Raw genomic sequence first — 23,425 nt, forward strand, 5'->3', positions numbered from 1 at the left:
CTAGGAGGTATATGTGTGTATCTTCTCTTCTCCTTCCATTTCCAGGCTACTCTGTTCCAAATCTTCACAAAGACACTCTCCACTCTATTTAGATACAGTCTGTTAAAAAATTGTCAAATTGTCAAATACACCTATCTCTAAGCAGCAGCTTCATTATCAGCTAGCATGCTTTTGCACAAATACACGGTGTCCTCTAGAAGTTTCTCCTCCACTGTCAAATGCTGCATTTCTCCTCCCCTTCCTTTTCCAAATGTTCCTCCACAGGATGTTGAGATAACAAATGCTTTTGGAGGCAGCAGGAAGGTCAAATGTGCCTTGCAAAGGCAAATATGAAATGCTGGCAGTTGCTCAGTGAAAGAAAACTCTGTAGCCAACACAAACGCCTGCCTTTGTGTGTTCCCGTTGTATTTCGTAGAAAGGTATATCAAAGCAACACCAGCTCTTTGTCCAGGAGGAGCTGGTATGTGTAGGAGTGCTAGTTCCTGTTGGGGATACAGGGAGGGGTTGCCAGGGCATCAGCAGCGCTTTGTGGTGGGGCTGGATCTTTGACTCAGAGCTGCTTGAACACTGGCACACGGCAGCTTTCACACTCACCGTTGCCGGGGAGGGACTTGCCATAGGGTCATCCAAGTTGAATTGTGCATGGATTTTGCTATTCGTGTGTTTCTTGGCAAATGCGGTATCATTAATGCAAGAAGGTCGCATTTTTCCCTCCTCTTAATTTCAGGAAAGTATGTGCTTCAGGCACCTATCTCAGGAACCGTGGTGTGCAAACTGCATGGGCTGGAGGACACAGGGCAGCCAGCATGGCTGGAAGTCAGTCTGGCTGCACGGTGTCAGTAGGTCAGGCATAGTGCCAGCCACTGGTAGCATGACATGGGAACAAAAAGGGAGCTTGACTCAAAGTCAAAGGTGTGTCCGTGTGTGGAAAGATCCTGTGGGCTGAAGTCACTAAAAAGCCAGCTGAAAATTGAAGTAACCCATCAGGTGTACTAGCACGGCATCATGGTTAGCCGGTATTCAGGGAAAATACTGAAAGCACAACCATACTGATGAAGGACTGGTGTGGTAAACAGAAGTGGGTGTATGTACTTTGTGGGCACTCCTTTGTTTTTTCCTTTTGGCAAAAGCAGGAAAAGGCCCATTAATTTATTTCTAAATGCATCACAGTGCAAACTGCAGGAGAGAGGATCCGTTTAAGCTTCAAAAATAAAAGTGGCAGGGAAAATGTGGATGTTAGTGAGCTATGGATAATGTGAAGTTTTGGTACTAGCTGAAGGCTCCTGGCATACCAGAGAGGTGAGTTTCCTGCAGTGCCTCCCTGTAGTTTGAGACAGAGGCAAAAGGCCAGAGCAAATTTTAACACTCTGTGCTAGATACAGTACCAGAATTACAAAGGAAATCAAAAAACCTCATTGGTTTTACAGCACTATTTTTTCCTGGATGGTGGTGTTTAAAAAACACACACACACAGCTGTATAGATGTGGTTTTGTCTAAGCTAAGCAGGAAGAGTTCTAACACTGTTAAAAACCCAAAACAAAACCACCAACAAAAAAGTGTTAAAATACCAAGTTCAAAACTTAAAAATACAGAGTGAGCGGAAATCCCTGCCCTAATGGGGGAAAAGAAAAAAAAAAAAAAGAAACCCAAACAAAAAACCACCCACCCCTGAATGTTTACACCAGCAGAACACAATTCCTCCGAATTGCAGAGCTCCTTGGCTACAACAGGTAGAGTAACGAGAAATATCGAATATAAAATATGTTGTTTCAACTGGATAAAGAAAAGAACCGAGCTGTGAAGGTGGCGGGGGAAAGCAAATGCATGCCCATTCAAGAAGACTTTGGTTTTTTTCCTGGACTGGTGTCAAAGTTTTGTTCAGCTCTGAATGAAAAGTATATTGAAGGGAGATAATTTTATCTCCAAGTTAACGCAGCATGCAACAGCACATGCATAGCATGAGGGGACTATTTTGAGGAGAATCTTCAACAGTGTTAAGTGGCTGCTTAATAGAAACACCTGTGTGCATTTTGTGTTGGCTGTCATGCTGTAGCATGCCCAAATATTTTATCAACAGATTTTCCAGCTTCATCAGAGCTTATTTGCCCCCAAATGCTATTAACCACTTTTTCAGGAAACATATAAATGGAAATAAAAGTACCTGAGAGGAAAATGAAGGAAAGCACAGACTTCATGTACACCATGATGTGTTTTTTGGCAATATGTGCATTACTGTTACTCTTTATTTAAGCATTGGTTGGAAGAGACCTTAAAGAATCTATTTGCTTAGTGTTGGCATGGTGCTTCCCCACACGCACTTCCATGTGCATGACACCACACAGCTGATGCAGTAAAGCAACAAATGAAATATTTGACAGGTTGCTGGAAAAGGTGTCGTGTTGACCCTATCTGTCAGACAGGGGCTGGGAGGTCTTCTGTCTTGTTCCTGCTTGGGGAGAAGACCCAGGCTGTGTAAGTACAGGTTGTGAAGCTGACAGGCCATGGGCTGAGGTTGCTTTCAGTGGGGTAAAAGACAGGCTGAAGGTCTGGTGCTGCAGTGCATGCCTCCTCTCCCGGGTGACAGGTGGTATTTGCTCAACCCCAAGCAGGGCTCTGGCACCTGCAGGTTCGCCACTTGTTGGGCCTTTATCTGGCAAGGGTGCTCTCCACAGATGGCCCACCACCAGTGCAACCCGAGGACCAGTCACCTGGTTTTTCTTATACACTGGCTAGGATGGGGAGTGTCCTCTCACTCCTCTTGTCTCTTGGCCCAGTCATGAGCTGCTGTGCATCAAGTGTCCACCAAGATCTTGGGACATCCATACAAGGAGCCATCCACCACAGAACGGGTGCAAATGCAGGAACTGTTATGTGTGCTGTCTTCAGGCCTTGCTCAAGAAATCAGTGGCAATCCAGGGGGGACCAAAAAGTTGCCTTCGGGAGTTCAAGCTGCTCAGTGCTGGTTTATTTACACCAAGGTAAGCCAGAAGGTGCTTCAGAAAACTGGAGGTTAAACACATAGGGAGCTACCATGAGAGGGTATCAGGGTGAGTGTGTTGGGTGCAGGGTGGATGAAGTCACAAGAAACAAATCCCATTGTACACAAGAAGCACACAGAGGGGAGAAACAAGATTGCCATCAAACTGAAGGTGAGCAAAGCTCTCCTCTGAAGAGGACTTGTGGGCACGTGCACACAGGAGGTGCAGAGCAGCCCAGCTTCCCCCTCTTGCACACCATCTCTCCCAGTCCAGCTCTCTCTCAGATTGCCTTTTCCCATCTGTCTTAAAATGCATCTTTGTTACTAAGTAGTTGTGCTGGTTTTGGCTGGGATAGAGTTAATTTTATGCATAGATGCTAGCTGAGGCTGTGTTTTGGGTTTGTGCTGAAATCCCTGTTGATAACACAGGGATGTTTTAGTTACTGCTGAGCAGGGCTTACACAGAGTCAAGGCCTTTTCTGCCTCTCACCCCAGCCCACCAGCGAGGGGCTGGGGGTGCACAAGGAGCTGGGAGTGGACACAGCTGGGATGGCTGACCCCAACTGACCGAAGGGATAGCCCACACCATATGGCGTCATGCTCAGCCTATAAAGTTGGGGGAAGATGATCGGACTGATGATGTTTGTCTTCCCAAGTAACTGTTATGCTTTCCTGGAGATGGCTGAACAACTGGAAGCTGATGGGAACTAGTGAATGAATTCCTTGTTTTCTTTGCTTGCATGCGTGTCTTTTGCTTTACCTATTAAACTGTCTTTATCTCAGCCCATAAGTTTACTCACTTTTACCCTTCTAATTAATTCTCTGCCCATTCCACTGTGAGGGGAGTGAGCAAGCAGCTGTGTGGGGCTTAGTTGTTGGCTGGACTTAAACCATGACAGTAGTAAAGTCCCTTTTTAATCAACAGTACAACTTATTCTACTTAAGTAACAACGATACATTTTAAAAGTACTTGTCACGTGTCAAATTCTGTTGCAAAGTGTGTTGGATGCCATTCTACCAATACCTTGGTTAATGTTGGATTAACTTCGTGATGCATCATGTGACTGTTCACTCAGCTCCTGCACAAGTGTTGGGCTAATGTGCTGGGAACAGCATCGTAGGGTTAAAGCAAGGGCATCATGTATGATGGACACAAGTGACAGGAGAAGGTAAGGTCCACCATCCCCTGCAGTGTGATGGCAGCAGCTCCCAGCTTACATAAAACTCTTGGAATGCCATAGTAATGGCACAGAGCACACATCCAAGCTGGAAGCTGGATGACACAGTCAGCTTGCCCAAAAAAGCCTCCAGAGCTGATGCAAGGGCAGCCAGACTGCTGATTTGATTTAACTGTTGATTTTTACCTTAGTTGATTTTTACCTTATTGATTTTTACCTTAGTTGTTTTTTACCTTGTGAGCTCCTGAGATAAAGTTTGATTCCCAGAGAGTGTTGTCCTATAAATCTGAGTGACCCAGAAGTAGAGTGGCACCACTGAAAGGATGGTGAGAAATATCAGATGACAAGCACAGGAAGCAGAAGCTCAGACAGGCTGCATGAAGCATCTTAAGACAAACTTTTGCCAAAGCCAGTATGCAACAGCAGATGGATGTGAAACCACTACTACTACTTTCTTTTGGGTCTGACGTGCTGTGGCTGTGAGCTGCCGCAAAGCAGGGGATGCTCTTGGCCCCAGCTGTGAGCTCCCCACTATGCGCCAGACTTCGTGTTTTGGGTATCTGTGCCACAAGGAGTTCAGGCAGCTTGCCCAGGTGGCAATGCCCCCACCCAGTCATAACCCCAGCGCCATCTTCTGTCTAATCAGCCAGCCGAGTGGACCCACTCCACAGTGTGCAGTGTCCCTGGCATGGGAGGGAAGAAGGACATGCAGGTGTGGGCAGGGAACAGCTTTCTCCTGTACAACTGCAGTTGCTTCAGTTTTGGTGAGATGTGAACCTGACCCTTAGCCATATTTCTAAGATCTATGAAGATTTCCATAGCACTTGCTCAGCTCCTTTCTCCTCCAGCTTTTACAGTTGCAGGGATTTTCCTTTCCTCAGAGTCATACCAAGTTGTGGGAAGGTGGCAAGGTTTGGGGGAGAGGTGTTCTTCCATTTGACCAGCTGAGACATCTGGAAATAAATTACTTTCAGACACAGAAGCCCTTCTCCATGTCTGAAACAAAGCCCTGTTGAAACCCTGAGGTTGCTACTCTGCGTCTTGAAAGGGCTGTTGAGAGAAGAGCTTTGGAGAGAGGCCCCCAGGCATGCTCCTCCGCCAGGCAGCCCCCCCTGACCTGCACATCAGTGGGCTTACAGCAGACCCTCTGTAAACAAACCTGCTTCTCGCCACTTGAAACACCAAAGTTTTTGTAACTAGGAGCATGAGGCAGCATACTGGGGAAGGTGGCTTCATTCATTTGTGGTGGAGTTTTAAGCTGTGTGATGGAGTTGTTTCAAATGGTACAGAGAACAGGTGCGAACGCTTCCATGTGGATGGTGTTGGCATAAAATGGAATAAACTAGTTTGTTTGCAATTCTCTGTAAAATACAATAGTAGACCATGTAATTTATACTTTGTTCTTTGCAGAGAAGGCAAAAATGTGTTCAGGGAGGTTTTCTTTAATCTGTATTCCTGAATCTTTATCGAAATTGCATTTGCCGTAATAGTATCATAGAATGGCTTGGGTTGGAAGGGACCTTTAGAGGTCATCTAGTCCAACCCTCCTGCAGTGAGCAGGGACAGCTTCAACTAGATCAGGTTGCTCAGAGCCCCCTCCAATCTGACCTTGAATGTTTCTAGGGATGGGGCGTCCACCACCTCTCCGAGCAACCTGTTCCAGCGTTTCAATACCCTCACAGTAAAATTTTTTCGTTATATCCAGTCTAAATCTACCCTCCTTTACTTTAAAATACATCTTAAATCGGTGAATAGTAATTTCAGCTGAATTTTTCTATTGTCTGCTTGGAAATAATCTTTTATTCTTACCATGGGGAAAAAGGTATTACAGGTTTTGTTTTGTTAGTACATTTCTTTTCTTCCCAGCTATTGGCACACCTTGCTCTTTGTTGTCTTTCTGTGGCTAAGAGGCCTCTCTTCCTGTATTCCTGCAGTGCCACTCTATGGACCAGGAGAAGCTGCACGTGAGGGGGACCACAGCCACCAGCCATCGGCAGAGCCCCAGTCAGGCCCTGTGGTGAGCTCCGGCCAGAAACCATGGTAGCTGCAGCGGGAGGCACAGGCACTCTTGCCTGGCACTGGGTGAGAGTGATGCTCTTGCTGTGAGTTTCAGGAGTTTATGTTTTGATTTCACTGATGAGATTTTTGCAGGGTTTTTGTCCAACTCAGATGCCAGGTGAAGGGGATCAGCTAAGGTAGGTGTTTATGGTGGTGCTTTCTCAGGGTGACAAAGGGCAGTTACACTTTGATGAACCAGGAATGCAGGTAGAAGTGGGCTGCTTTTCTGCAGAAGAAAAGCACTTGCAGGGCCTGATTGCTCAGACAGTCAGTGTTACCCCAGCTCTGAGTAGAGGACAGACTGTTAAAATTCTTAAAATACTGCTGATGAGCTTTTTTTTAATGTGTTGTCTCCCATACTGACCGTGCATTTCAGCTTCCCATTTCCCTCCCACCCCAGCAGACCCCTAAGCTATCTGGCATTTTGCATGAGCCTAGTGTAGCCAGCTGGTGGGATGTCAAGTATCTCCTCTTCTAGAAAGCATCTGCTGAACTACAGCTTTTTGCAGACCTCAATTCTCACAGCCTTTTGCAATGTTCTTGAAAAAAAGATGTGTACGCTCCAGCAAGGGGCCAGCCAGGCAGCTCTGCCATAAAGCAGGAGCCACCCCAATTAAACCTTGGAGCCGTTGGAAGCCAAGCATTTCAGGGCACGGCTCACTGTTATCTCAGCCACACTACTGGTAAAAGTCTCCACTTAATGCACCATAAATCCCAGCCTGTTGACACAGCTGGTAAATTGCAGTTTAACCCAAACTTATTCCCCCGTTCTTGCTGATGGCAAGAAAGAAGGGGAATGCACCATGAGCACTTCACATGGGATGCTTTGAACTTGCATTTTTCCTGGATAAGCAGCCACTCAGACCCGCTCTATTTTCTCTGCACACTCTGTGCATCATGCTGGGAAACAGAAACTGCTGTCCCGGTGCCACAGCTTCTCTACAAAATGTAGAAGTGCAGCCAAAACTGTCAGTGACTTGCACAGGGCATGACTGCTTAAATATTTGGGGCGTGTTAGTGAAAAAATAGTAAATATTAGTATCTCATAGAGGGAAATGGATGTGTTTAAAGTAAGGACTCAGTTAATGTTAAAATAGCTGGGCTATGTGGCTTGTGATAAGCACTTATCAGCCTAATTTTTATAGGAAGCCTCCACATGGGGTGTATTTACTAATTCAGAAATGAAAACCCAAACACATTCCTAAAAAGGAGCAGGGAGCACACCTGCTGCAGCTGTGTCACTGAAATCGGGAATAAAACTCCTTAACACCAATGTAGTATTAAGAAGTAGGCATTCTTTATTATGGCACGGGATACACAGGGGTTAATTCCTCCTAGCATGCATGCCACGAGTCACAACAGACAAAGGTTATATTGCTCAGTTACATACATGCACAAATATATATATGCATATTAATTCACAGTGTATTGCAAGAGGTATCAGTTTCAACTGGTGTTCTGACTCTTATCTAGGTGCAGATGACCGTAGCTCCTTTTATCTTGGTCTCATCTGGTGTCTGCTGCTGGATTGTGCCAATCACACTGTGCCTGCGGCCCCTTACAACAGCTGGAGGAGAGGATTAAAAGCAAAGGTACCATTGCATTCTGGTGCCTCCTCATCTGGGGCTGAATGAAGGTGGGAGAGGACAGTCAGGGCTGGGGCTTCCTCCCACCAAAGTGTCATGGCACAGGGTGCTGACCTGCAGGGAGCCACCTCCTGGTGCAGATGGGTTTAGCTGCTGCTGGCTCTGAGAGTGTCCTGCTTTGCCCCCTGCATCAGTGAGCTGGAGCAGGGGATGTCATGGCCAGTACAGGGATGCTTTGGCCACCCAGGAGCCCCTGCCACAGCCCCTTTTCGCTACAACGCTGCCCACCCACCGTTGCCCAAGCCTGGTTGTGAAAGCAAGCAGCCCTGCACAACCCCTTTGTCTGAAGCCTTTTCCTTGAGGAAAGGGAAAAGCTCAGAGTGTAGCCACCCTGAGGTGCCCTTCGTTTAGTCTGGTCTGGGATCTGAGAAGCATGCTTTTTCTTTGGGGAAAAATGTTGGAAAATTGTCTATCCCAATGAATGGACATAATTCAGAGCTGTTCTCCCCCAAACAACCACCACATGTACACAGAGTTACAGAATAAGACCATGTACATGCAACCATTTTTAAAAAAGATTAATAGTGGTCTATGATTTAATTCTTTAATTACAAGGTAAAAAAAAAAATCTTATGTGTTAAGCCTCTAGTCCTGCCGATAGCTCCTGACCTCCCCCTCTGGTTACCTCCCACCATTATACTTGCTTACTGCTGGCTGCCAATAAGAGCCTCCAGGAGTGAGAAAATCAGTTTCATCTTCCTCAAAGCCTCTGTACAGACCCCTGGCCAGCAAGGAAGTCTGCACTGAGAAGAGGCTGCTCGCCAGAAGGTTAGTTCTCTTAAAGCATGGAAATAGTAAAAACTTGTTAGCCTGGGAAGAGTGGGATAATAGGGCAAAAGTAGAGATTTATTTTTTTTTCCTGCTCAGCAGAAAATTTAAAGCAAAATATATGGCAAATCCTGCTTGGGGAAGGGGGTAGGTTTTTAAAAAGCTATACACAAAAGCTGGATTATGGATTACTACTTCTTTGCTGCTTTCTCCTGCTACTAGAATTTTATAACTGCATTAAAGGAATCTGGCTGGTACTTTGCTTTCTGTTTAAATTGGGCTTTCTCTTGTCTACATGGATGCTCAAGACCAAATTCCTCTCAGCAAGGATGCTTAGCTATATGGTTTTTTCTGGTAGGCTCTGAGGATGTGCTGGAATTAGCTGCCGTCCTGCCAGAAGCTAGCACATCAGTCACTTTTATATGTTGCTGCCTGGTCTCGCTGTGTATTTGCTGCCCTTTTCAAATGGGGTGTGCTATGGGTGACAAGAGGGTCTTTATGTTGCAGTCTCTTCATTAATGTTTGCAGCCAAAAGAGAAGAAAGTATGTGAATAATACTCATATACAGAATACTGTGCATCTGTAAAAGTGTAGGAAGTAGAGAGATTTACCGTGTCAGTAGTATTGCGTGGGTCTGCACAGGGAAGCGCTCGGAGGCAATGCAGGCTCACAGTTTCCCTCTGGACACACACCTGATACTGCCTCTGGCTGCATTCACACAGGGCTCGCAGGCTGGTGTGTGCTGCTGGGTGAAGCCAGGAGCGGGATTTCTGGAGGAACGTGCATTGCCCCAAAAGGGGAATAGGGAAGGCGCCCCGCTGTCCCCCGCCGAGGGCGCCCCTCCCCCCACAGCATTGCCCATTGAATTTCGGTTTCTGTTACGGCTTCTGAGCTCAGGAGGTGCGTGGGGAGGAGCTCACTGCCTAGCAGCATCGTTCTGACTTTGCCAAGTTGCTATTTCTACAAAGCAAAAAAAAAAACCCAAACCCCAGCAACCCCAGTTTGTAGCAAAAGGTCTCAACAAATGTGAGCGGGCAGCTGATTTTTTAATTCCTTCCTGTTTCTTCTGTTTGTGCATTACTAGAAGAACTTGGAATCAGGGCAAAACTTGCTTTTAGTTGTTGCCAGAGAATGTTTTGTATTGTCTTTTACTTGGCTAGGATGACAAGAGCACAGAGAACACAACCAGACCTTGGTTTTCAAGGTTTACTTGCTTGCTCAACTGCAAGAAGGCATGGACTGCAGTTCTGCCTGGGGACTTCGCACTGAGTTTCTGCCTCTCTAACTCTCTTAGATGAGAAACCAGAGATACTAGTTTTCCACAGTATCTCTGTTGCATGGAGCCCAGTTTCGTTAGGAGGAAAAGTGAGACCACAGTTTCATGCTTTGTACCCATGCTGAGGTGATCCTGTGTAAACTATGCCAAGTTCAACAACCGAAATGCCCAAGTCACTGGCTTTAGCCTAGGTTTGCTGCCCAGCCCTGCTTGGCACAAGGGAGCTTGGCGAACTGTGTCTGAGTATTAGTGAAGCCTTTCTGGGGTGCAGTGGGGAACATTAATGGCCTGATGCTATTTTGAAGGCCAGATAAAATGGCAGAAAATGCAAAAACGTTGGAAAGACACAAATGCAGGTAAGATGTGGTTATGCTTCATCCCCTCCAGGAGCAGCAAGGGAGCGGGGCAAAAAGCTGCCTGCTGAAGAACGATGGCAGCCAGCTTGGCGATCAGACTGACTGCAGTTTTTCCCCTCACTGTCCTGTTCCCCTCCCGTCTCTTTCAGAAGAGCAACTAGAAATGGCCACCCCATCTGTAGTGACGGTGCAGCCACAGTACGTCATGGCTGTCCCAAGTGCCTCAAGGAACATATGGCAGACCGGGCTGATGGACTGCTGCACCGACTGCAGTGTCTGTGAGTGCCTCAGGCAGTCCCATTGCAGCCATTGGCAGTGATGTGCTGCAGTGGGTCCCACACCCTCTTGGGACACTTTTCGTGCCCCTGCAACCTGGGTCGGTGGTGCAATAGCTACAGTCATGTAGCTTGGTCCTCTAGGTTCCTCCCCCGATGCTGGTGGTGCCAGGCAGGGAGGCAAAGCCTCACCCCATCACTTTGTTTCTCCCCCTGCCAGGCTGCTGTGGGTTGTTCTGCTTTCCCTGCCTCGCCTGCCAGGTGGCTGGGGACATGAATGAGTGCTGCCTGTGTGGGACCACTGTGGCCATGAGGACCCTCTACCGCACCAGATACAACATCCCGGTCAGTGGTTAACCCACCCCCTCACTGTGCTGTGAGGCTGAAAGCTGAGGTGCCCCTGAGGCCCCTCTCTTTGCACATCAGGGACGAGCACAGGGCAGCAGCGCTCTCCGCTCACCCTTTTTTCACTTTTGTATCCTGCATGATGCCAGGAGCACAGGACAGGCATTGGGACACCCTCGGCCATGCTGATCCCTGGGCTGGTGTCCAACAACGTATGTTAATTGGACACAGCTCCTTCCCAGCACCCTTCACTGGGGGCACACGTCCTGCCTTCAGCTGCTGCCAACCACAGTGGCTCACAGAGCCTCGGCTGCTGCTTCCCCATGCCATCCCCAATCTTTGAAACATGGGAAAGATTTGAGATAATAGCGGGCAGACTAAAGAATAGATTGTCAGTTGCACAGATGAACATCTGTAATCAGATGCAGGAGAAAGGTGGGCTTTCATGTACAGTACATATGTGAAATGATTTCTTCCCACCAGGGATTAGTGCCATCCCCAGTGCAAACCTTCATGGCCCAAGTCCCATTTGCCCAAATTGTGTCTTTCTCTGCATGTTTTTCCCCCAAGTCTTAACCTCGGAAGCCAAAAGATCTGCAGCCTGCAGCAAGGGCTCCTTCTTTTCCACTGTGTGTGGGTTCACCAGCCCCAGTTTTTATTTAGTGCCTGCTACTCGGCATGCTGCAGCCAGCCAGGAAACAAAGGGCACACAATATGCAATGTGATTTACCTTTTCTTGGCCAAAACATGACGTTTGGGAAGCCTGTCTCCCTAAACAATTTCTTCCTAACAGGGGTCCATTTGCTCTGACTGCTGTATCACCATGTGGTGTCCTGTGTGCTCCGTTTGCCAAATTAAGAGAGACATCAACCGGAGGAGGGAGATTGGCATATTCTGGTAAGCTGGGTGTGGTGGCACTGGTTTATAAAGCCACCTTTGCAAGCAGCCAAACAATTCCTGGAGTCTCTCCTACCAACGCCTGATGTAAGACACAGGGTCGCTGCAGTAGGGAAATGGCCATGGACAGGTGACAAGAGTGACCTGTCCTGCAGCAAAATGTTGCTGGCAACCTTGTGCAGGGTGGGGGGAGGAAGGACTGGGGGCACACACATGGTGCGGTGAGGCATAGTCCCACTCCCTGACCCTCCTCTCCCATCCCATTGCAGATGCTGCTGTCCTTGCTGCACCCTGTGGAGCCACTGCAGGCAGGAGTCACTGCTCCCCTGGCTTCTGCAAAATGCACCACAGAGGGTTTGCCTTGATTGCAAGTTGATTCCCCCTTTCCTGAGTAGTAAAATGAATAAAGAGCAGGGTTTGCCATTCTGTCTGTGTGTGTGTCACTCCTGCACCGCCTGAGAGCACCCGTCCTTCTGCTCCATCCACCTCAGCAGCCCCTGGTGCAGCTGAAATTTCCCTGGGCCAATTGCAGAGCGAGATTTTCACTAGTATTTTGTTATTCACTCAGCTTTTAGAAATGATGTTTGATACATAAGTGTCAGCATTGCTCATCCAAGTTATAAAACTTGGAAAAGTGACTTCTGCTCCAGGGCAGAGCTGGGGCGTCCCGCAGGCAGGCGATGGCTGCAGGCCACTGAGTGCCAAGTTGCCCCTGCTGTGGTGGCCCAGGTGGCCGTCCAGGGCTGCTGGCCAGTCCCACCTTTCTGAACATAAAGCCACAGGGATTTTTGGCTGCATGTCACCAGCCCACGTCTTGTGTTGCAGACATGCTCCCCTATGTAAGAATTACCACCTGCCTGCAATTAAAAATCTGGTTGTGTCGTGGGTTGGCCAAATCCTGCCATGGGCAAACCCTGCTGCTTCCCGGCCATGGGCAGGTAGAGCACGCCCGCCTGTGCTGGGCTGTTAGCGATATGCTCTCCATCCAAAAGGGGGAGGTTACACCTACCCTCTCTCCATCATGCTCAGACAGATGCAAAAGGATTTTGGATCCTTACAAATCTCCTCCAGCTTCACTCTTTAAGGAAAATATGGTAGTTTTTTTGTCCTCTGCCTTCACCTTCACTACAAACCTTGTAAAGGGCAGGTAGAGGCTCTGTCAGTGCTGCAGGGTGGGTCTGCATTGTAGCACTCCCACCTAAACCCCAGGTAGCCCAGACGGTCCTCTGTGGATGATCCCTAGAAATACAGAAAACTGCATTTTTAGCCTGAGAGATAAAGGCCAGGAATGTGGAGAAGGGGAGAGAAGAAATATCATGCTGCCCTCTCATCCCAGCACAGCATGTGTCATACCCCAACCTGAGGGGAGGAAGGAGAGCAACCAAGGTTCTAATGATCCCCTTGGACTAAATTAAGGTGAAATGACATGAAACCATCAATTAAACATTTTATTTCAATGCAGAGATAACTTGAAAAGTGTCATAGTTTAGCCCCAGTCAGGAACTCAGCCCCACACAGCTTCTCGCTCACCCCCCCCCCCGGTGGGATGGAGGAGAGAATCAGAAGAGAAAAAGTGAGAAAACTCATGGGTTGAGATAAAGACAGTTTAACAGGTAAAGCAAAAGCCATGCACACAAGCAAAGAAAACAAGGAATTCATTCACTACTTCCCATGGGCAGGCAGGTGTTCAGCCACCCCCAGGAAAGCAGGGCTCCATCATGGGTAATGGTTACTTGTGAAGAAAAACACCATCACTCCAAACATCCCCCCTTCCTTCTTCCCACAGCTTTATATGTGGAGCACGATGTCATATGGTATGGGATATCCCTTTGGCCAGTTGGGGTCAGCTGTCCCAGCCATGTCCCCTCCCAACTTCTTGTGCACCCAGCAGAGCATGGTCCTTGACCAGTGTAAGCACTACTTAGCCCAACTGAAACATCTCCACATTATCACCCTGCTTTTAGCACAAATCCGAAACATAACCCTGTCCTAGCTACTGTGAAGAAAATTGACTCTATTCCAACCAAATCCAGGACAAAAAGGCAACTTGAACTTGAAAACATGGAAAAGCACTGATGGTGGGTGTTCTTACTAGGAATATTTGTAATAAAAGAGGAAAAGAAAGGGGGTGGGAGAGAGGGAGGGAAAGAGGGAGACATCACTGCCCTTGGATCCAGCACCAACGACAACAGACGTGACGATTCTCCAGTAATGGGCACATAGCAGTCTCTGTGTTGTAGTGTCTTTTACAGTCTAAGGCCCACCTTCAGTTATGCCTCCCATAAGCTTTTATGGCTCCTGTTTCAGAGGTTTCATGATCTTCTGTGCAGGCACCATTGTGAGGGCTGGTCGCGAGGGGTCTTTCAGGCAGTCATAAGCCTCTTCCTCAAATAAACTTTGTATGACCTCAGCAAGTTGGTATGTGAGGCACAGCAGAACCTGGAACCGCACATCCCATGACACACTCCCCACACCCTGTGTCCATCAATTTCCCCACCTGCAGTTCGCTACACCCCACTTTACAATGTCTGAAGCATTAACTCTTTCAGTCCCTTACAGCATGGTATGATTTCGTAGCTGTACCTCAAGGCAGCACCTGTGTCACCCAGTGGAGTTACAGTCAGTTCTTGCTGATAGTCAGACTTAAGGAAAGGCACTGCACTTCCAGCAGCAGATTGCTTAAAGGCAGCGCCAGAGCCTGAATGCAAACTGTCCTTCTGTGAAAATCGCTACCAAAAGTGGTGGTAGCGATGGGGACTCTGGGCCTGCAGGATGCTGTGGTGGGGGAAGGTGGGGGGGGGCAGCAGGAGCCTGGCAGAAGCATCAGCAAGCTCGCAACCAGCTGCCTCCAGCAGGGAAGCTGCAATTGCGCAAAGCCTGCATCTGGTTTGTTAGTCAGAGGGAGCAGCGGTCATTCACCAGGGAGCACCCAGAGCATATAAAAGATGAGAACAAGGAAAAAGACACGCATCTCCTGGGACAAGGGCGGCTTGGTGGGTATGTATGGCTTGGCTTTGGTTTGGCAGGAGCTGTGGTACAAAACTATGGAAACTGCTCATGCCTGAAGCAGTGTTGCTGGTAAAGGGGAAATGGTGGAAACAGAGGTAAGGTTTTCTACCTGGAAAACTACTTCAGAGCTAACCCAGAGCATGGGATGCTGCTGTAGGGTATATCAATAGAAGTGGGCAGCAGAGATAAAGCACAGCAGCTTTTGCATTGTGTTGTTTGTGCACATATCCATGTGCCTATACATAACAAAATGCTCCTTTATGACCTGGATTGTTGGTGAAATGTAGCTGTGTGCACCTCGGGATCCGTTTTGTTCCCATCAGCTGTTCCAACACTGCTGGTGCCGCCATGGAACTGTAGATTTGGGGGCACTCGGGGTGATGTGCTGGGTGTGCTGGGCCTGGGCTGCGTCTCAGGAGATGTGTGCGTGATGGAGGTTTCTCCAGGCTGCTGCCTGCTCCACACTGCAGCCTCCATCCGTGCAGGGACGTGGTGCGCTTATACCTGGCAAGAGGAAGGGAAAGTCTGTGATCAGCCCTGTCTGCCAAGGGCACAGTGTGTGTGGCAGTGAGCACTGCTTGGCTGCACTTTCACCATGTGCTGCTGTTAATCTCATCAGGTGGCAGCTGGGGAGCACCTCCTTTGGCATGGGAAGCTGGTGGGGTCCTGCCCCTAAACCTTCTCCTGCTGCTGCTCCTGCACACACTTCTCCCTGTGGTCCCTGCAGTCCTGCAAGCTGCTGGGCATCCCTGTCCCTGCATAGGGCCCTCATACTCCCAAGCTGTCCTTGCCTGGTGTTCCAACTGCATGGCCTGTCCATGGTCTGTCCCTTCCCCTGCCCCTCCTGGCTCCTGCTTCTTCTTAGATCATTCTGAACCCAGGCTTTCCACTGGGGCTGCCATTCTGGCATGCCATAAGGCATTACATCGGCTGCAGACGTGGTGGGAATTACCTGGGGCCTCGTGCATGAATAAGCAGGGAAAGCTGGCCAGGGCTGGGGAAGGAGGTGTCTGGCGAGGGACAGTGGGCACCGTGACCCCCACTGCACCCATGGTTGGTGGGGCTGGCTGCACTCGCTCCAGAGATCCCTGCCAATAGCCAGGTGACTTGCCCAGGAGAGGGCACAGTAGCATTTTTGCTGCTTAACAGCCCTGTTTGGTAGCAGCAGGAAAACACCCTTGTCTTTTAATGCTAGGCAGGGGCCAGCGACTGAGGCAATCCCACCAATTGTCGCTTCGCCCTTCAAGGCCGTGCCTCACCTAATGGGAGCAGATACTGGTGTCTCAGCTAGTGTCAGCACAGCCATGCTTCTGGGGCCTGAAGGAAGCTGCAAAAAGTCATGAGCAAATCACATGGAGACTTTTTACAAGCTTTCTTCCCTCTTAAGGCATAATTCAACATCCCTTTTCCTCTCCATATACTACCAGGGACACGGGTCAGCCATACAGCAACAAGCTGTGTCTGACAGCAGAGGTGTGTCCAGGCCAGTATGTAAGTGATGGGGAGCCACAGGAACTGCTGGCAGAGCCACTGACCCCTTTGCTGCCCGTTGACAATAGGCAATACAAATGCAATGCCACAGCCTGTATCTGTCTGGTGTCAGCTGTGGGTAATGCACTCAATGGCATCATCTGAGTCCTGGGCATAGTAATATATTTATTCCATCGTATTCCTGGGGACTTGTATTTAATAGTTAAATTCTGTGTAGATGTGTAATTCTACTGTGAAAATAATCCCATTCCCTTAATAGAGTTTTAAGAGAATTCACAGGGATTAATGCCACCATCCCTTGCTTCAAAAGGTAAATGCTTCCCCTGTTTTTGTTCTTGCTCCTCCCAGCATCCCGAAACTCAGGCGCTCCCTTGTCACACAAGGGCAGGGAGCCCCAGGGCTGGGAGGGGAGGCTTAGCAGGCACCCCCCCACCCCTGGCCCTCACCCAGACAGGCAGCAGTGCTGCCTGCACAGGCAGGACAAACGTGTCAAAGCTGGGCAGGGGCAGGCAGGACATGAACTGTCCGAAGGTGCTCTGTTAAACACCTATAACGCCCACAGCAGAAGTGCCCGTGCACTGTGAGGGAACGTGGCGGCTGAAGAGGACCTCCCCAGGGAGCTGCCCTGGGACCCTTCCCAGGCAAAGGAACAGCAGCCTGTGGTTACGGGGTCCAAAGCTCCGGCTGCTCTCCTGCTGATGATTTATTTGCAAAGGATGTGTGGCTGTGCACTGGGAGCAGGAGAGAGCCCTTGTAGCTGCAAGAGCACAGGAGCCTTTTCATCTCATCACTGTGCTGCTTAGCAGAGCAGTGCCGAGCTTGGGCACAGGGCGGGGAGTGTGTCTGTGTGGGACTTCCTATGGAAGCATCCTCTATTTTAACTTTTTTAAATTAAAGCTCCAAAGCTGAAGTGAGAATGGCAGAAGGTGGTGCCATGCAGGGGGGCAGTGGGGAGGGAAGGGGCTGCAGGTGGAGATGGAGGTGCAGGTGGAGATGGAGGTGCCGCTCGACATGGGTCAGGTGGGTTTGGGGATGGTGCTGTGGAGCAGGAGCTCTGCTGCTCCCAGAGGCTGCAGTCCTTCACTGGGGAAGGATGGACAGGAGCAGGGCTCCAGGGGCCATGGTGGCCCCAGGGAACCAAGGAAGATGAGGATGAGGATGGGGATGAAGATGAGGATGAGGTACTGGCGCAGACAGGCAAGTGGAGGAGGGGTGGGAACTGGTGACTGAGCTTAGGGTGATGGAAAGAAAAAGGAAAACCTGCTGCCTTGAAGCCTGCTAAAAAAAAGCAGGTGAAGAAGGAAGGGAGAGGGAGAAGCAAACAGGCTGAGATGCTCAGGGAACAAAGCAAAGATTAAGGTGACTACCGAGAGCTTGAGAAAGCTAGGACCGAGCTGTAGTAGCTTTAGGAGACTGCAAACATTAAAAAAAAAAACCAACCACCAAACAAAAACCACAACCCAAACCCAAACCAAAAAGCCAAAATATTTTAAGCAGATAATGATGAAAAATGAACTGGGGATGAGAAGACAGGATTGAAATGGTGAAGCACTGAGGTTCCGAAGCAGAAGGACCTCTGTTCTTACAAAGGCATTTTACTTGCATAGGCAGGGGGATGAAGTGCTGCTGCCTTTGGTGGGGGGCTGGGTTTGGAAAAGGCTTTGCTGCAAAGGACAGTGGCAGCTCCTGGCAGTGCTGTGCCCTCGCTTTGTGGTGGGGGTGACTGTGCCCTGGCAACAGGGTCCTCTCAGGGACCTGTGCTGCCCTCTGTCTTTGAATGCAGCACCCTGAGCAAGACACCCACTTCAGAAACACCTGCAGCATCTTCCTCTGATGGCTTTTCCTTCCAGACCACAAACTGCCTGGAGGGACCCAACGCTGAGCTGGCAATGGCCTCTCACCATGTAATCACGGTCCAGCCCCAGTTTTCAGCTGCCCCGCGGGCAGGAGAGTGGCAGTCGGGTCTGATGGATTGCTGCTCTGACTTCAGTGTGTGTAAGTATATACGTACCCCTCATTCCTGACGTTGGCTCATGATATGTTTCTGATATTTTCCCCGCTGCAAACCAGCAGGGCACCGCCTCTGCTGCAAACCCCACTTTTGTGGGTACCAGTGGTGGAGCAGATGGCCACATCCCCAGCTGGCTTTTCCCCCTTTCCTCTTTCTTTGTACCCCTCAGCCAAGCCCCTGTCTTGCTGTCCCACAGGTATTTGCGGAGCCTTCTGCTTCAGCTGCCTGGGGTGCCAAGTTGCCGCAGACATGGATGAGTGCTGCCTGTGTGGCTCCAGCGTGGCCATGAGGACACTTTACCGCACCAGATACAACATCCCAGTCAGTGACCAACTGCAGGGCCTGTCCCACTGGGTGCTGGGGTGTGGGCTTAGGGAAGGAGAAAGGGATGCCTGAGGGGAAGAGCAGCAGCAGGGAGCTGCATGGGCAACCCTGCAGGCAGGGAGCCAGGGACACATCTGCACTCCTGCTGTGAGCCAGAGGCAATTCCATTGCATACTGCCTCATCCCAGCCCTTGCTGAGCATGAGCCGCAGTGTGCTGTGGGGCCCAGGGGTGAGCTGCCCAGGGGTGCTGACGGTGAAAAACTGGAAGATTTAAAAGCTGACATGGCAAGGCGTTATTCATACAATGTCCCTTGCTCTGCAGGGCTCCATTCTGGGTGACTGTGCCTCCACCATGTTCTGCCCCATGTGCACGCTCTGCCAGCTGAAGAGAGACATCAACCGGAGGAAGGAGCTGGGCATATTCTGGTATGCTGGGTGTGCTGGTGCTGGTTTATAAGGCCACTGCCGCACAGAGCTGAGTGGATTCCCAGAGTCTCCCTTTCCACTGATACCTGATTTAAGACACAGGGTTGATGCAGTACTGAAACAGCAATGGCCAGGTGAAAGGGTGACCTGTCCTGCAGCAAAATGTTGCTGGGAACCTCTTGCAGGATGGAGGAACTGCTCAGGGCCCGTCACCTGGGTCCAGTGAGGCAAGACTGGGGGACGGAGAGACAGACACATTGCACACACACATATACTTTGTGCTGAGGCATGGCCCTGCTCCCTGACCCTCCTCTTCTATACCATTGCAGATGCCACCATCCTCACTGCACCCTGCAGAGCTGCTGCAGGCAGGAGTCTTCACTGCCCCAGCCCTTGGGAAACACACCGCAGGGGGTTTGCCTTGATCGTGGTTGATTTCCCCCTTCCCTGGATAACACCAGCAATAAACAGCAGAGTTTGTCTTCCTGCCTGTGTGTTGTTATTTATTTCTCTGTGTCCTGCAGCACCAGAGGACAGCATTGTACTTTCTTATGCTGTGAGGTCAGAGCAATGTTATCAGGTAAAGGAGACTTTCTCTTGCAGACCCATGCTGGGATGAGACCAGACCACAAAGTTCAGTGAGAAGATAAAACAAAACAAAAGCCAAGCCTGCTGCAGACAGCTCAGCTTCTCCGTGGACACTGGCAGTGTGCAAAGCTGGTGACAGCATCGCCCTGTGCTCAGAGAGGCCTGAGGCACTGAACCCACCTCTGTTTCTACCTAGACTGTCTCCAGCACCGAGACACAGAAGACAGCAGCAGCAGAGTGATGGTGACAGTGTGGGAATCACAGTCCCACTCAGCTTCCTCTGCACAAACCTTGTTAGGTGTCCATCACTCAGGAGGTGCTGCTCTGTGCAATGAGAGGCCTGGAGCTGTGGGTGTTGGGTGTAATGCACTGTGGTGGAAGAGCTGGGACGATCTGTGCCTCGCTGGGGCTTGGGGGTTCCAGGGCTTTATCTGTTACCTGCCATAGTGAAGAACAGGGAGGAGGTAACTGGCTCTGCAGCTGCCGAGTGCTGGCTCAGATTGGTTCAAGTTCTGTTGCTTTTAAGAGAAAAAGGTGGTTTTTTTCCCAGAATGGGTGGTGGGCTGGGGCTGCACGGGGCCTTCAGGCTCTGGCACATCTGTGCTTCTGTCCTGGCACCTTCAGAACAGGGGTGTGTTTTATTCCAAAATACCTTTCCCCCCAGCCCCCACCTCATTCTTCCCGCCCTGTTTTCTGTGCTGCAACTCCCATTGCATTTTCTGCAGTGGCTGCAGCACTGTCACGTCCCTGGCATAAAGGGGTGAAGTTGTGCCCCTACTGACTGTGTACAAATGCATTTGCACACTCAAAACACATGTGTACAGAGAAGCAGGAGAAGGCAGCTGTGGGTATGGTGACAGCCTGAGCTGGGAGCTGACAAGTGTGTGTGTCTGCTGTGGGGACAGATGTCACTGTGCTGGTCTGTGCATGGCCCACAGGTGTGCTGGGTCACCTCTGCTCACTCTTGGCTGCTGGTCCCAAGTCCCCATCACCTGCAGCTGGTCAGGCACAGACAATGGATGGGAGGCTGGGTCTGAGCCTCCCCCCGTGGCGCAGGCAGCTGCATAATTTGGGGTGGCCAGTTCAGCAACAGCCCTGCTGCTCTGGGAGCTTGTGGACAAACTAAGAGCACCCAGGGACAAGGTCTTCAAATCCACCCAACCATCAGTGCTGGGGTCCCCCCTTTCCAGTGACAGGTGAGCCCTGTGTCCCCAGTGCCATGGACTTCGGCAGACCCCCTGCCCCCCCATCTCCCATCCCACCATGATGGTTTTTATGGCATCCCCTGACAGTCATTCCTGCTTGGGGCCTTTCCCCACCTTGGCCCATCCTGGCAGGGGCTGCCAGGATGCCGTGGCTTTGTGCATCCCTGGTCACGGGAGTCTCCTCTCCAGAGCTGTTTCTCCCCCAACTCATGCAGGGGTTGGGCCACTGTGACCAGGGACAGAGCTCTGACCCCTGCAGGGACCTGGGTCCTCACAGGGCTCTTGTCCTTGCAGGCAATGCTGTGGCAGTGCAGTGAGGAGCCAAGAGCAGCCAGCCACAAGCCTAGGTGAGGGACACTAGTGCTCACCTCGTCCAAGGAACATCGAGGGGCTGTAGGCGATGCCTGGTGAGTGCCCAAAGCAGCGAACAGCCCTGAGCCTGACCACACCATCAGGGCTGAGCTGGAGGTAGTGGGGCTTTGCTGCTGGCTGGGGCACGGGGGTTTCAGGGTCATGCCGCAGGAGAGGTGCTCTGGAATTTCAGCTCCTGCCCCAAACTACAGCCCTGACTGATACCCCAAAGAAATCAGATTTTTCTTTTAAGTAATAACAATGAACCATGTAGGCCTGGCAAAACAGAATTTGGCAGCCAGAGGAAGGAGCTGAGAGGTAGGGAAGCATTTGTTTTACGACTCTATCCTTGAAGAAAGCTCAGAGACTGACAGAAGGGAACATCTGGCCTCAGAAGACACTGAGAACTGGGTGATAAAGTCAAAGAGAACAACTAATTGGGATGCTGATAAGAACCAAGTGTCCTTTAGGTAAACTATCCTCATTATAATACTAAAAATCACACCCATAGGCCAGGAAAAAAACTCCACTCAAATAAGCCCCTTACTCTCTCAGCATGCTTGGTAAATTTAAAGGGAGCTATACCTTTATTGTGAAGTGAGAAAGAAATTAACCAGGTATTAGCTGAGGGGAGTGAATATTAGCTGTTATTGACACGTTTAACTGTATAAATACCTTGTAGTTTCTTGGTGTGGTGTGCTAACTTTGCGGAGTTACCACCTATCACCCATCTCTATGCAAAAATGAAATGAACAAAATACCTCCACTCTGTGCATAGTTTGGTGTTTTGCACACCAGGCGAATGAACCCACTTTTTCAGATAACATGACTACTGCACCGTTGGGATATGAGATACTCCACCTCTGGCTAATAGACATTCCACCTATACTGCAGCTCCAACAGATGGATGCTTGGGCTTCTTTTGAGTTTCAGGTAATACCAGCTCCAGCTTCTGTTCCTGGACAGTCCAGACACAAGGTGCTCCTGGTTTTTACAGCTCTGGCTGATGGACACTTGTGCTTCAAGTAATTTCAGCTCCAGGTAGCAGATGTTCCCACCAGGTTATCTGAAGCCCTAGGTTATTTTAGCTCCAGCTACTGCCCATGCTGGAGAACAGATACCCCTGCTACTTCCAGCTCTGGATTGTACGAGCTCCTTCTTGTTACAAGCTAATTAAAGCTCCGCCCCTTCATCTGACAAGCTCCACCTAATTACAACTCTGGCTTAATAAATCCTCCTCCTTGTTAAAAGCCAATTAAAACAGCCTGGGCTTTTGGCGAGGTTGTAAATCAATGTAATAACTTGAGTGTTTACTGCCATAATTGTACACGGCCTAAATATGGTTTATTAATAACTATACTGGTGGCTGTACGACCCTTGACTAAAGAGCTGGAGAACAGCACCTTTCCCCCCAGAGACTAGCTCAGCTGGTGAGTTCGGCCTAGTGCATGCCACCCTGCCTAACTTGGGGGACCGAGGCGACCAGACCACCCTCTCCCGGCCCCCGGGAGCAGAGCACGGCCCCGCCCGCGCGGACTGGGGCTCCCGCCGGGACCGACCTGCAGACAAGGCGGACCCCGCGGCCGCGCAGGGCTACCCGCGGCCCCTCTCCCGCTGCCCCCAGCCGCCGCAGCCGGCCTGCCAATCCCTGCCCTGCCCGGCTGCCGTCCCATCAGTCCGGCCCGGGGAGGCCGCCCGCGGGCAGGGCACCGCGGCGCCCCGCGGCTGGAGGCCTCGCCCTCTGCCGCCCTGGGCCAGCCCCTCCCGTGGCGGCTGCGACTGGAGCGTGAAAGCTGTCCTCTGCCTCGGCAGGGCGGCGGAGGGCCGGCTGGCAGCGCCGGCGGGGAGGGGGCGCCACCTGTCCCAGCCAGCAGCAGCTTCTGCCGCGGGGGACATGGGGCACCTCCGCCCACCCGCCGCCCGCCGGGGACGCTGGCGCACAGCCGCCGGGGAGCGGGCGTGCTCCCCGAGCACCGGCAACGGCGGCCGTCCCTCCTGCGCCGCCGCCGCGGGACCCGCTCCCCCGGGGTCCCGCCGCTACGTACGGCAAATATTCACAGTTGTTATATATCTATCTATTTACCTAATATAAATTTTTATCTACTATACTCATATTTCGGTATTTCTATTCCTATAATAAACACATGCAGTGTATGTTGTAAATACATGTGTGTACACTTGCACCTGAGGATTTCCTGGTCAAAAGGGGGCAGGCAGTCAAGCACAGCGCTGATGGGCATCA

At 50.4% G+C, this 23,425-nt stretch overlaps 2 protein-coding genes and 1 long non-coding RNA gene across 4 annotated transcripts; 2 read left to right on the top strand and 1 right to left on the bottom strand.

The window, feature by feature from the left end:
* Positions 1 to 7,489: 7,489 nt before the first annotated feature.
* LOC135313156 (uncharacterized) lies at positions 7,490 to 9,610 on the bottom strand. Its single transcript, XR_010372763.1, has 2 exons — positions 9,240 to 9,610; positions 7,490 to 7,781 (listed from the first exon to the last, which is right to left on the bottom strand). It is a non-coding gene; the product is annotated as an uncharacterized LOC135313156 (long non-coding RNA).
* LOC104046465 (placenta-specific gene 8 protein) lies at positions 8,471 to 12,203 on the top strand. 2 transcript variants are annotated; one of them, XM_064450345.1, is made up of 5 exons: positions 8,471 to 8,628; positions 10,410 to 10,538; positions 10,756 to 10,880; positions 11,674 to 11,777; positions 12,047 to 12,203. In XM_064450345.1, coding segments are annotated over exons 2-5 (345 nt in total). In that variant the 5' UTR covers positions 8,471 to 8,628; positions 10,410 to 10,423; the 3' UTR covers positions 12,048 to 12,203. The 2 variants fall into 2 exon arrangements, with proteins under 2 accessions (XP_064306415.1, XP_009504909.1); XM_009506614.2 differs by lacking the exon at positions 12,047 to 12,203 and having other exon boundaries at positions 11,674 to 11,781.
* A 2,492-nt stretch (positions 12,204 to 14,695) lies between these two features.
* On the top strand, positions 14,696 to 19,495 carry LOC104046467 (placenta associated 8). Its single transcript, XM_009506617.2, has 5 exons — positions 14,696 to 14,774; positions 18,128 to 18,272; positions 18,485 to 18,609; positions 18,936 to 19,039; positions 19,369 to 19,495. Coding segments are annotated over exons 2-5 (336 nt in total). The 5' UTR covers positions 14,696 to 14,774; positions 18,128 to 18,166; the 3' UTR covers positions 19,370 to 19,495.
* Positions 19,496 to 23,425: the final 3,930 nt, after the last annotated feature.

The sequence above is a fragment of the Phalacrocorax carbo genome, chromosome 4, assembly GCF_963921805.1.
Source record: "Phalacrocorax carbo chromosome 4, bPhaCar2.1, whole genome shotgun sequence".
In the NCBI taxonomy this organism is placed as follows: domain Eukaryota; kingdom Metazoa; phylum Chordata; class Aves; order Suliformes; family Phalacrocoracidae; genus Phalacrocorax; species Phalacrocorax carbo.

Coding starts and splice junctions, on each gene's coding strand:
- LOC104046467 (XM_009506617.2), top strand. CDS start 18,167: ATGGCCTCTCACCATGTAATCACGGTCCAGCCCCAGTTTTCAGCTGCC. Junction 18,273..18,484: donor CTGCTCTGACTTCAGTGTGT/GTAAGTATATAC, acceptor GCTGTCCCACAG/GTATTTGCGGAGCCTTCTGC. Junction 18,610..18,935: donor GCACCAGATACAACATCCCA/GTCAGTGACCAA, acceptor CTTGCTCTGCAG/GGCTCCATTCTGGGTGACTG.
- LOC104046465 (XM_009506614.2), top strand. CDS start 10,424: ATGGCCACCCCATCTGTAGTGACGGTGCAGCCACAGTACGTCATGGCT. Junction 10,539..10,755: donor CTGCACCGACTGCAGTGTCT/GTGAGTGCCTCA, acceptor TCCCCCTGCCAG/GCTGCTGTGGGTTGTTCTGC. Junction 10,881..11,673: donor GCACCAGATACAACATCCCG/GTCAGTGGTTAA, acceptor TCTTCCTAACAG/GGGTCCATTTGCTCTGACTG.